This window comes from Copidosoma floridanum, unplaced genomic scaffold, assembly GCF_036245765.1.
Source record: "Copidosoma floridanum isolate Cflo_tuat_1 unplaced genomic scaffold, Cflo_Japanese_pri ptg000030l, whole genome shotgun sequence".
NCBI lineage: Eukaryota > Metazoa > Arthropoda > Insecta > Hymenoptera > Encyrtidae > Copidosoma > Copidosoma floridanum.
This window is the reverse complement of record NW_028321907.1, coordinates 38727295-38741388: the sequence shown is the minus strand read 5'-3', so window position 1 is coordinate 38741388 and position 14094 is coordinate 38727295. Positions and strand designations below refer to the sequence as shown.

General features: G+C 31.8%; 1 protein-coding gene across 1 annotated transcript in view; it reads left to right on the top strand.

Annotated features, from left to right (window-relative positions):
* The window catches only part of LOC106637461 (actin, muscle), a 59007-nt gene extending 57246 nt beyond the window's left edge, over window positions 1–1761 (top strand). The window contains exon 3 of the mRNA XM_014350258.2: window positions 551–1761. Coding sequence (XP_014205744.1) covers window positions 551–1555 — 1005 coding nt within the window. The 3' untranslated portion in view covers window positions 1556–1761. The remainder of the gene's footprint in view (window positions 1–550) is intronic.
* Window positions 1762–14094: the final 12333 nt, after the last annotated feature.

Here is a 14094-nt window from a genome sequence, read left to right as displayed (position 1 = left end):
AGTAACATCTTATGGTTATAACTATTTAGAAAATATAGGGCAAAGACCACAAAACTAATGAATATAACACAATAACTATAACTTGTTGTAAATAGTTTGATACCTTTAATTCAGAATACAAGAAGAAAAATAGTCTAATATATTGCTGATGAAAATGTAGCAAAAAAACAAGTCCTTACTTTTTTCAGTTATTTCATACACACAACTGAGTCAGCAAATTTTTGTTTTTAGAACCACTGAAATATTTGTGTTCACCTTAATATACACCTTAATATGTGGTCTGTGTACGTCAAAAAAACGAGACTATTCATATGAGTGTAAGAAGTACCTGTATTTTATAATGTATCTATGTTGCATCTTATTACTTTTTAGCATTTTTACTAATCCACAAATTTCGTCCTTGATTATTCTGCCTGATTCTGTACATACATCATATTTTCCTATGATAAGAATTGTATACTTCTTTATTACCATCACTGTTATTTATTTATATTTTTACTTTATTTAAAGTTAAAAGTTAAAACTGAAAATTATTATTTTATATTTTTAGGGTGTCATGGTTGGCATGGGACAAAAGGATAGTTATGTAGGTGATGAAGCACAAAGTAAAAGAGGTATTTTAACACTTAAATACCCAATCGAGCATGGTATTATAACGAACTGGGATGATATGGAAAAAATTTGGCATCATACATTTTACAATGAATTGCGCGTTGCTCCTGAGGAACATCCAGTACTTCTTACTGAAGCTCCACTAAATCCGAAAGCTAACCGTGAAAAAATGACGCAAATAATGTTTGAAACTTTTAATAGTCCCGCCATGTATGTTGCTATTCAAGCTGTTCTTTCTCTGTATGCCTCTGGTAGAACTACCGGTATCGTCTTAGATTCAGGAGATGGTGTCTCCCACACAGTACCAATATATGAAGGATACGCACTACCTCATGCAATTCTACGTTTAGACCTTGCTGGTAGGGATCTAACTGATTACTTAATGAAAATTCTTACTGAAAGAGGGTATTCGTTTACAACAACAGCAGAACGGGAAATTGTACGTGATATCAAGGAAAAACTTTGCTATGTAGCACTGGACTTTGAACAAGAAATGGCAACTGCAGCTGCAAGCACTTCACTCGAAAAAAGCTACGAACTACCCGATGGACAAGTTATTACTATTGGCAATGAAAGATTCCGCTGTCCAGAAGCTTTGTTTCAACCATCATTTTTGGGAATGGAGTCTTGTGGCATTCACGAAACTGTCTACAATTCTATTATGAAATGTGATGTAGACATTCGTAAAGATTTATATGCGAATACGGTACTTTCTGGAGGCACTACAATGTATCCAGGAATAGCAGATAGAATGCAAAAAGAGATAACTGCATTAGCACCATCCACAATAAAAATAAAAATCATTGCTCCCCCAGAAAGAAAATATTCAGTATGGATTGGTGGATCCATTCTAGCTTCATTATCTACTTTCCAACAAATGTGGATATCAAAACAAGAATACGATGAATCTGGACCAGGAATCGTTCACCGTAAATGCTTCTAATTCTAAATTGTTGTAAGATAATTAAAAAAAACTAAGCATACTGTGACTTTTACTACAAAATACAGTTTTCTTCTGATACAACGGTATTATTCATGGAAGAAAAAACGGAAAGCGCTTATGAGAATATTTTTTATTTCTTATCATCTAATATTGTATTTATAAAGTATGATAATTCCTGTAAGTACATTAAATTATATACAACTGCATCACAAATAAAAAGTTTTTTTTATTTCTTTTTTAAAACCTTTATAAATTTTATTATAAAAAAATCTACAAAACATTTAAAATTTTTGTTTCTCTAACATAAAGTAAAATTTCTTTATTTATAAATGTACCTATCAAAACAGTTTTTTTAAATGTACTCCACAAAAAAAATGCTTACAACAAGCAACTATAGCATCAGTTTTTTTTTTCATTGGTCTTTGAATACATAATTTTAAATAAAATTACTAACCTTTGCAAAATTTTTTAATGTTAATTCCGTCCTAGACAGTCGTATACAGTTGTAGTGTTGAAAAAGTATCGTATGTTGAAAAAGCTATAGTTTTTTTTTCTAACATCTGAAAAAGTGCTTAGTATTAAAGGTTGCTACAAGAAATTCATGAAAAATGTTAATTTCAAAGGTAATTTCGTTCGTATCTTTTGACACTAACCACGTTCTTCAATTATTTATTTAAAAAGACAGTTTTTGCTTATGTTAAAAGGTTTATTTTTTCCACAAAATTTTAAAGTATGGTTATTATAGAAATGGTAAGAATACTTCTAAAAATTATTTCTTAATACTTTTTACTATTATACTTAAAATTATGCTTCAAACGACGTTGTGTCTAATCATGCATAAAAAGAGCCCTTATTAGTAGCTTTCGTATTCGTTCTAAATCATTTAATAGTATAGTTAGCGTCTACAACTTGTTCTATTTTTGAGTAAAAGTCCTCTGGTCACTTGAAGTAAAGTTATAATAAAAAAAGAAAAAAAATTTAAAAAATTCGTTTTAAGCTTTCCAGGTTCAAAATGAAAGAGATACTTAAAAAGTGCAGCTAAATTAAAGTTACTTATTTGAAGATATTTTTTCCTTATTGTTAACTTACCGTGTGCATAAAATGAAACCCGTTTTAAAAATTAAAGTTGAAAAATTTTTAATAAGACATAGTATGTATAACAAGAGGTTACATAAATGCAAAATTTTAGGTCTGACCCATTCGCAGTCTTCCAAAGCGCAAAGTGTAATTTTAACCATAGGATTGAATTTTAAGGCTATTTTCGTAGTTTGTTATTATCTTCAAATAAATTTTGTATTTTTTTACCAAATGGTAAGTCACAAAATGATATTCCATATAATCAATGAATTTTTCAGCCATGTCAAAATAGTTATTGTTATATCTAATGTTAGGATGACATTAAAAAAATACATGCTAAATAAAAATAAGTCTATTTAAATTGTACTTATAAGTTTCATCATAAACATTTGATCACTCATTGACACGTTAAAGAGTTATATGCTATGAAACAATTTTTTGGATATTTTAAAACTGCCTCTGTGCTTAAGGTGTTAGGCCAACATTATTAAAAAAAAAAAAAATATTTCTGTATGATCTTCAATTTTTGTACTTGAAGTTTTACTTTTAGATATAAAATACATACGTTAGATGCTGTCAAACGAGTTGTTAGACATTTTAAAATAATTTTCACTATTTATAATATAAAGATACCATTGTACAGAAATTCAACATTTCTTTGTAGAGTTCAAATTTTTTTGCATCCACTTGAAAAAGCAATTTTTTCGCTGTTTTTACATCTATGTCTTATTACAGAGAATCTGTATTATATGGCAGAGTAGAATGTGTAATACTAACATTCTAATACCCACTCTGAAATTGTTTCTTCATAACAAGAGTGGTTCAGTTCCAGCTGACCTTCTTCTTGTAGCCAGGAACCTTAAAATAAAAGAAAAAAAGTAAGCTGATAAGGTTTTTTTTTTAAACACACATTATTCTACTAATAATATTGGTGTATAATATATTACTTTTGATATAAGATGAAAGAACAATTTTCTACATAATTTAAATCATAAAATATCATTGTTAACGTAGTAGTGAGTTAAATATAAATTTTATTTACAAATCACAGTCTTTCTGTTATCAAAAACAAGAAAAAAGTAGATACACGTGTAAAAATAATTTCAATACAGCTGTGTTAGTAGATTGTTGTATAAAAGATACAATAATACATGAAAAAAAATTCTAAGAACTGCAGGTAAGTTTTAAAGATTCATAGCACGGGGGTTGTGTTTACTAGTTCTGTCGAGATTGAAGTGAAAGAGCGGGAGCCTTTCAGTGCTGCAGTAGCTTAGTTAACTATAACCCTATGCCACGGTAAATGGCGCCAGTGTATGCATGCAGTGGGTTTGGATGGCTCAAAGCTTGACATGCTTGACACCCTCCTTTTGAGTCTATCGAACATCCCACCTAAGTTTTTAAGATTTGCTCAAAGATAACCTTGAAACGAATTTCATTTTCTGAAATTATGATTTGTCTTCTTGTGAATCACAGCTTTTTGTATTTATTGCATCTTAAAATAATCATCATATACATTAGGACCGGCAAATTTTTTCTGATAGTAGTTTTATTATTAAACATTGAATATTGTACTTATAAGGTAATAGGGAGTTTCGAAAGATAGTGGTTAAGTCATTATATCAGCCTCGTTTTGTGATGATGTAACCTGTTGGGCTCTGACTTTGCTATACACAAGATTCAATTCAATATCTGTGTGTATACACCATATAACTATTAGTTCTTTCTATTTCCTCTAACTGTCTCTGAGTTGTAACGATATTATCATTAAAGATATTTAACTTATAATTGCCGTCCATTTGAGTAGATTTAAGAGCTGATTGGTCAGACCAAATAGTTACGTGATACAGTGTTTTCTCTGTTATATTTTTTACTGCTCCGTCTAGAGAGATCAATCCTTCGCTGGCGTCGCCCATAGCCAAATACTCAGCTTGGCAAATAGACAGAGTAAGATATAACCGTTTGTGGCTTCACCAGTTTATAGTGTCTTTGAACAGTTTTATTATATGGCCACTTATTGTTGTAGAATCCTCTAGATCTTGGGTGCTGGTATCTGTCGTGGTACATAGGTTTATATTTTTAGTAGTAATAGCCAGATAAAGAAGGTTCCTAATAGTTTTTCTACATGGAAAATTTGTCCATTGTGCAGTAGCATCTAATGTAATCAGTAGCTTAATGTAGCAGAAGTATCTGTTACATTAAGTTCTGAGTTTTCGAGTTTTCTATTTTTATCTGTCTACTGATTATTGGAGATCTCTGTGTCAACAATTTATTATGTTAAATCTTTCTAGAATCTTACCCTTACATTCTGATTGAGGAAGTGTTAAGATTTGATTTCCCCTACCTCTGGGAATTTTCATGCCTAGAAACTCTTTTGGTTCTCCTATATCTTTTATTCAGAATGTTGTTGAACACACTTGGATCTCTAAAAGCTAATTATTGTCAGATCCAGCCAGTAAAATGTCATCTTTACATAGTACCAGCATGAACCTATGTTACTCTGATTTCATAATCTTTTTTATCTTTAAAGCCTCTTATAAACAAACGAACTTTACAGATAGCCTTTTCATCTCGAGTTATTTTTCTTTTAAATGATCATTTGGAATTTATTGTATTCGTTCTAGTACCATTCATGTCTACTGTAGATCTATCTACGACCTTCAATACTTCGTTGGACTCCTTGGACTTTAGTTCATCTCTTCCAGTCATTTTTCCTGATTCTCTAAACTTAGGGCTTCTCTGAAATAAATTAGTTTTTGATTAATTTTAGGCATGAATGCATGAGTCAGTTCATCTTCTGAATTTACATTTTCTTGTTTAGTCTTTTTCTTTTCTGAGAGAACAAGCTCAGTAAGCTATAAATGTACGACTTAAATCGCTTGTCTCAGATGAGTCCTGGTTGGTCTGTTGATTGTAGCTGTTCTGTCAAACAGTTTCCTATTTTTCTGCTTAACCTTATCTATTATCTGTTTCGTCTGTTTTTTTTTTGGCCAGCTTCTCTTTGGTTTCGCAATGTTATTAAAATTTCTGTTCTCTGAATTATCCTCTAACATATTTATTTTATCACTCTAAATTTCTGAGTGTAGACTCCAATTTTCCACAATCTCAGTTTGACCTGAATTCTTTATGTTCCTTCTAATGTTTTTTCATACTTGTATTCTAATTTTCCATAAGCCAGGCATCTAAATCATCTGATTTTGTTTAGATGAGACTTCTGATATTTATATAATTTACTTCGAGGCGTTTCTAAACAAATACTAGAGTGGAGAATTCTGTTATATAAGTGGGAGGCTACCTCAGTAGCCAAAGACCACATACTCACGGGCAGACCTCAGTCCAACATAAGTGCTCTGATTATCGATTGTTCTGATTTATTAAAGCACTCTGAAGTACTGTTTAATTTGGGAGTGTGGGGTGGAGCAAATTAGCTTATTAAATTTTTTTTTTATGACGCGTCATAACGTCTGAAAAATGTCTCTTTGTAATCTCCGTACCGTTGTCTGCTCTGATGTAGCTTACTTTTTCATCTGAACCTAATAAACCTCTAGTGTGTTTTATGTATTCTTCCAAACAGTTTTCAGCTTGACTTTGTTTTAAACGGAACATGCTTTGTCATATCTTGAGTAGCAATTTATAAATACTGTTGTGAATTTATTTTTTTGAGGACAAAAGTTCGATCTTATGAGATTCTTTGTATCTATGTGTATTCATGCTAATGGCTTAGTAGCTCTAACTCTGATTTCTTAAAAAGTTAAGTTTTCCGATTTGGCCAATGTAAATAATTCACAGTCTATTATAAAATCTGTGAACTTGACTTCGGAAAGAATAGCCTTTGACTTTTGTAATTGTTTAAGGAACTTTAAAGTAACATGCCACATTTGGCCATTGTCCAACTGCTTCGGAATGTTTACGAAGCTATCAATGTTTACGTTTAATATCATCTTCTCTAGGACCTTTGCGTTACAGTTATCGAGGTCAAGACAATTTTTACTAAATATGTATTTATTTTGGTTGAAGGGATTATTAAATTTTGAATTGGCCTCTGATTTGTCAGCTTCATTTTTCTGCTCCCCCAAATCTCAGACTGATTATCCTTTTGAATAATAGACTCATCCTCATCCTGAATTGCTCTGAATTATAACGGTTATGAATATCGATACTATTGGTCTGAAACTGTGCCATGAACTAAAGTAACATTATCTGTGCTGAACATTATTATTTACTATAATTTTTCTTCTGAAGATTATCTTGACTGCTGTTAACTTCCAAATCTATCAGCCAATTCGATTCTTCATGCATTCCGAGATGTAAGTAGTGCCTATTTTTTTGTAAAAGATTTGTAAAGTTTTGTTATCTAAGTATGTACCAAGCGCCACATCAGCGAATTTTCTCAGCAAAATCCAATTAGTCGAGATATTCAACTATCACATTAGACAGTTTTAATTTATTGTCTGAATCAAGTTTGAAGATAAAATCTCCTTTATCATCAATGATAATATTAGCAGAATCATGCTTATTAGCTAATCTGATAAGTTTATTGTTGCATTTTCTAAAATTTATTAAAATTTTTCCTTTATTAGATCCAGAATTGTAAATAAAAGTTAATTTAAGTTTTCAGAGTACATCAATTCCATGGTTACCTGTTAACATAGCCTTAAATTTTTGACCTTGTTGTTGTCTCATTTGTTCATTTATGCTCACTTGATTTTTATGGAAACGGCCATTATCTCTGAACTTAGAATAACCTCTGCCTCTGACTCTATCACTTGCTCTGAGTGAGTTGGTATTTCGGTCTTTGTTAATATTATTAACGTTATTAAAATCATTTCCACCGTACCGTACCCATTAGAAAACTTGTAAGTTTACTTAGGATTTTTCTGGGATCCTCCACAATTAAAATTTTTTTGTGATAATATTTTTCTATGTGATTAATTATTAGTACTTTGACTAAATTTTCTTTGTCTTAATTTCGATTAAGGTGTATTATTCTTTTATATGATTATCTTCAATAGTATCTTAAAGGTGACAAGTCTTTAACTATTAGGTTAGGATAATCACACCAAACATGAAAGGACCTTTTTTGGGTAAATACATAATTAAAAAAAAAAAAAAAAACGGTTGAGAAGGAACTTTGCTTAAGTCAGTTGAATGCCCACAACTATCTAATGAATTACTCAAGTTTTGCAAAATTTCAAAAACCTCTGAACCATCTTGATTAAGCTTTGATTACGGTTATTATTATCAATGCTAAGGCTATAAATTGGGGTATAATTATTGTTTGTAATATTTTGATGCACATTATTACCTGTCTCAAACCTCTGGATATAAATATTAAAGTGCATTAAAGAAGGTACCTCTGAGATTCTAAAAGTTTTCTGAGCATTATTGATTGAGTCTGTGGCTCATAACAGGTTGTCAATTTTGGTTGACAGTGAGTTGACTGCATTGGTCATTGAAGTCGTAGCCTCCACTCGTTCTCGGATTTCATCTGTTGCACTAAACATACCAGTAGCAGATTGTTCTATTTTATTAGAGAAGTCCAACAGCTTATCGACCGCTTCATCCCCGAATTCTAGGACCTCTGACTATTTCTCTCTAATACGGCGAGACTCTGTAGTCTCATTATCTTGCATAGTGCATTCGGTTAGTAAAAAATGTTGCTGAGAATTTCTTGATACTGTGAATCATAACTCTGAGTTGTTTGGATTTTTCATCAAAAATTCAGGCTAATAGTATTTTTATAGTGCCAACGCCTCAACAGGCCTCCTTAACATATGGTCACAGTTTAATTATCTGAAGGGTGAATGAAAGAAATAATTTTTTTCTACCCTTCCCCATTTGTAGAATAGCTTGAGCATCTTAAATGCTGTCTCTAGGTGGTCTCCCAGTGGTTATGGACTCTGAACTCACAATCGTGTCACTGCTCTGTGTGTTGACGGATGCTGTGCACCTTAAAAAAAGTTCATCACATATGAATCAGAGAGTATTACACCAAAAAAAAAAAAAATTAGCACGAATGCATTTCATGTATGGATGCGCTCACGTACACAGACGGCACTACCTGTCTGGTCAGAGGTGACGCCCAGCTTGCTAGCACTTTTGATTTCTGAATCCAATCACGCCTTCCCTCCCAACGTGCAATACTTTACTGTGTGTAACTAAACAACATGGAAAGAAGATGCAGAAAACCAATAGCGACTTTCTGTACTAAAGAGGGAGAAACATCAGTAAGGAAGAAAAAACTTACAGCACTGTTTGTAAGTTACGTACCTATAAGTATTCCCTAACCAAAAAACGCTAAGCTTGAGAAGAAAATAAAATTTTCTCGCCTCTGTACTCAACGCTCAAACCCATGCACGTGTGTGTGCGTCTTTCTTCACATGGCACGAAGATGGAGGCCTTTCGCAACCGTGCTCATCTGAAATAATTGCTCGAGCTGATTCTCTAACGAAAGGCACGTGCTAACTTCGTATATGACGTCAAAAGCAGAAGAAAAGGAAGCAGCTAACCTTGTTTTTTGCTAACACACGCTTGGACTCACTCTAACACACGCTTGGCCTACTACATGTTGAATTATTTGAATTGAGGATGTCGACCGGTACACACAATGAATCAGTACATAAGTTAATTATATAAAAGAAGTAGATTGTTATACAGTCGATATAATGATACACAGAGAGACTGTGAAAAGTGTAGGTAAGTCTTAAAAATATATAGCATGGGAGAATATGCATGCTGGCTCTTTCGGGAGCCCCTTGATGCCGCAGTAGCTCGGTTAATGATAATCCTGTATGCCAGTAGATAGCACCTGTGTATGCATACATGCGTGTTTTTCTTCTATCTGTGAGCTTGCCACATTGTCAACTCGTCACCAAGGCTGCTGCACCTGGTAGTGCTGCCATTCTGCTGTAGGTCCTTCGAGGCAGCCCAGCTTGGTGATTCATCTCACCACATGGCTTTCATTGAGCTATGTGTGTTGTGCGTGGCAATCAACAGTGGCAGTGTGCATCTTTCGAGAAGTGAGAGCTTTTTGTTAGCTCTTGAACAAGTATTAAAACTGCGTAGCTTCGTCTTTGACGTTTATTAAGTAAATTCTTATAACTTCGCAAAATTAAATATAGCATGTTTGGTCATTTCGTGAAACAGTTGGCTTTTTGCCGAATTTTTTACCCGGAGTTTTACTTTTTGTGTTGCCTCCACATGCTCATGTTCTTTTCTCGTGCAAAATATAGTAGTGTAATTCGTAAACTATTCTGTATGGCCTTTCCTTAAATATATTCATTTATTAAAAGCTTTTTAATGAGCGTATAAATTATAGCTTGTATTTCTAATAGAGGTTTTGAGTGTTTTAAGATTTTTATTTATTTTTATCAAGGAATCTTACCACGTTTTCAAGCATTAAATTTTTTTTTATCTCACATGAATTGTAAGCTTAAACTTGTATGCTTTTGTACTACATCTGCAAATGCAAACTACTTCAAATCTTGTAAAGTTTCACACTGATTCTTATGGCTACTGATACTGAAAAAATGAGTCAAACTTAAAGCTAAATTAGAGGCTACTAATGCTTAGATTGCCAAATTCAAGATGAAAGTACCAGTCAAAATAATTTTCAGATAGTTTGGGCAATATAAAAACAGCCTATTTTCCGTTTCTTTGTCGCAATAATCAGGTAACGTGGTTCCTTTCAGCTGAAATTACACTTCGTAACGCTGGTATTACTGTTTTAGCTACCAAAACTGATCATGTCCGGACGAAACTTGATCTGGACTTCCCTTGGGCCATTCAGGATTTAATGGTTTTAGAGCCTGGCCAGGATTTTACTCTCTCCACGTCAGGCAGGCACTGCCAGGCAGTGGAGGGAGAGCTCTTCCTACCGTACCTTTTACCTAAGCCTTGCCCACCTTCACAGCTTAAATATAATCTAATACTACCTCCATCTATAGCGGCCGTAGCCAAGTGGATAAACTCTTTTGCCCGTGCGTTGAATCTAAAAAATTCAGGTTCAAACCACAATCTCATGCAACATTTTTTTTTTCTTTGTTACTACGTATACAAGATTTTTTTTCGGTTTATTTTAATGCTGCAAATCAATTGTAATTAACTATTTATGGTTTTTATTATTGCTTAAATATTATATACAAAACTTACTCTACGATAGTGAAATCTTCTTTTTTTTTTTTTTTTTTTTTTTTTTTCAATAAAAATTAAGAATTAAGTAAAGAATGATACTGTTTCCACACCACCTTGCAGTAAGTATATCGGTGCGTTTTTTTTCGAAGAAAAAATTATATTATTATTATAATGACTAGAAAGTTGAAAAGGAATATATGATATTGGATTAATACTTAAAAGGATTGTTTATGATTTGACGACTGCTATAGCTCTTAATTTTTTCTTCGATTGGTTTCCCCGTAGGCCTAGTTTACTCGTTATTATGTCTGTATCAATTTAGAGAGTATTAAGTTAATGGCAAAAAGAAACGTTAAATGCAACAGTTCAAATAATGACGTACATTACAAAATGAAAGTATTAATAAGCTTCGTTAGATTGTACAATACAGTTATATTTACATTTTTGATCCAGACATTGATAATCTATAAATAAATTATTTAAGCATTATAACTATACATGTCTAGTTAATGAGCACGTTTATAATACTGCATTGAAGAACATAACACTGATTATTTCATGCATAACAAGCAAGTGCAAAAAATGAATAACAGATGTGAGTTGAAATATTTACAAGATTATTTACAAGATTATTTACTTTGAGGTTCATGTTTTGGAGTGATATTCACTTTATGTTTATACATTGTCGAATTGAATAAATCAATATGATTTTTTGTGGCTACACAATTTAATGCATTTATACCATGGGCGGGAAAACAAGACCGAATGAAACAAATTGAATCCATAAATCCATTTCCATTTTATTTCTTTTATTTTGTTTCACGTCCGTAAAATAGAAAAAACTTTTTCTGGCTCAGCATTAGAGTGCGGCAAAGTTAAAACAGCTTGGACTAAAATTTTTAAATTTAAAAATAATAAATCACCGTTTTCAGAACGCACACTAAAAATTTTATTCCAAAAAACATCAACTTCTCACTGACACAATTCTGCTTTACCGTTAAAAAAATACAACGACAACAACGTGATTTATTTTTTTAATAATTCATAGTTGACATCGCTGTACGGAAAAAATCTTTCAAGATCTTGTACTACGTTCGTGTTTTCACTCCAAAACTCGTTGCTTAAAGCATTTGCAGGTTGTAAAAAAGTAAGTGAATGTAAGACGTCATCATTTAAAAAAAAAAATTTTTGAATTTCTATTAATGCTGTTGTGTGAAATTTTAAACAATTTTCTCGAATTTCTCACTCATCTGTTTTTGGAAGATTTTGCAAAAGCGAAGCACATGCATCACCTATATCTACATCTTCCAATGGCTAATAATCTTCATCACTCACTTTGTAATTACTATCTTTGGCGATTTCTTTTACAGCAGTGGCATTGAGAAAATTAGAGCTGATAGATGTTAAAATCTCTGAACACGAGCTACTGACCTTGTGAATAATAGTGTTTTTTGTTTGAAAAGCAGCATTGAACTTGTTAAAGTATATTATAACGTAGTTTAAAAATTCTAAATACGCTATTACTTTATCGTCATGTAACAAATTGTTCATAAACTCTGGCAAGCTCTTCTTTTCATCATTGCCATTGTTAGGCGGACTTTCATGACATTTGAGAAAGAAAAAAGACTTTAGAGCTGGCAAATTATCAAGAACGTGGTCAGTACAGTTACAAAGAGAGAGCTATCTGGTGTTAGCTAGTTTTAAAATTGGTCAAAATTTAATAAAAAATTTGAAAATCTTTAAAGTTAACAAATCTTTTTGAACTGGTGCAAAAATACTTAGAAATGGCTTGAAGCAACTGCTGGCACTCTATTAAAATATTCGCGCAACTTTTTTTGGCAACCAAAGCAGATGTGTGTTATAAACATGGTAACTCTTGTAACCACTTATCAATAAAAATACATGATTTTTTGGATTTTCTTGGTATGTTAATATCTGTGCCACTGTTTAGTTTCCGCTTTAACGAACTTTTTACATTGGAAGACATGTTGATTTATTTTGTAGTTAAAATATTTTAATATTATAGTAACAAACTGAAATTATTTGAAATTCAGATAATAATAACGGAAAAACAAATTTACAATTTACATAACTAATTAAAAATAAAATTAAACAATTCATACAAAAAAAAAGAAAACTTTTCGGATATTAAATGCTTTTTTAAGACTACTGTCACGTACAATAAGCCACGTCCGTGACACCACAGAAAATGCTGCCTTTTTGAATCTTGATAAATCTTACCATTGCAAAAAAAACTTCATAGTTTGTAAAGTTGCATGCCGCAAGCAAATAACAAGAAAATAATTAATTTGATGCACCAAATTTTCAATAGTTACCTCTACAGAAATTAAGAACCAGCAAAATTGCATGCACTCGATAAACCATGTACTTTTGGAGACTTTTTATTTATTTAAAAGTTCGACTAGAATGCTAAAACGTATAATTAATGAACGAAATGTAAAAAAAAAAAAAGAAAATTTCACGACGATTTCAGTAAAGTTACCAATTTGTTACTTTTTTAAAAATATAAAAAGAAAAATATTCGCAATTTTTAGAATTAGCAAAATAGTCGATAAAAATCATTACTTGTAACTTGTAAACAACATCTTGAAAATTTAAAAAAAATAATAAATAAAATAAAATAAAATAAATTACCTGTAGAGTACGCCTGTTGACTCAAATACTTGTTAAAGAGCCTCTTTAAAATACATTCAATGATTTTTTATACAACATTTTATAAGTTGCACACACATGCAAACTGCAGCTTATATTAAAAAACTATTAATTTTGAATTACTGTCCGTACACTACACTACACTATAAAAATTAAAGAGCGCTTATTTAAAACGCGTAAAAAGCGTGAAAGAAGGCTGTCAGAAAGCATTTAACACTATAATTAAATATCAAATCTCAAATTAAATAATTGTGTTAAATTGAAGTGCTTTTTAGGTATACCACCAAAGCAATCGTTTTTAATGCTCAGAAAACATGCAGGAAGATTGCTGGACAGTATTTATCGCTACATTCAAAAATCACTAAAAAGCATTTTAATTCAATACAAATACTTGACACCAAAGCACTTATTTACAACGCACAGTTAATATGCAAGAAAGCTGCTACGCAGCATTTAACACTATAATTAAAAATTACTGAAAAGCGCTTTAATCAAATACAAATATCCACCACCAAAGCAATTGCTTACAATTCTCGGATAACATGCAGGAAGACTGCTAAACAGTGTCCACCCCATTATTTAAAAATCACTAAAAAGCACTCTAATCAAACACAAATATCCACCACTAAAGCAATAGTTTACAATGCTTGAAAAGCATG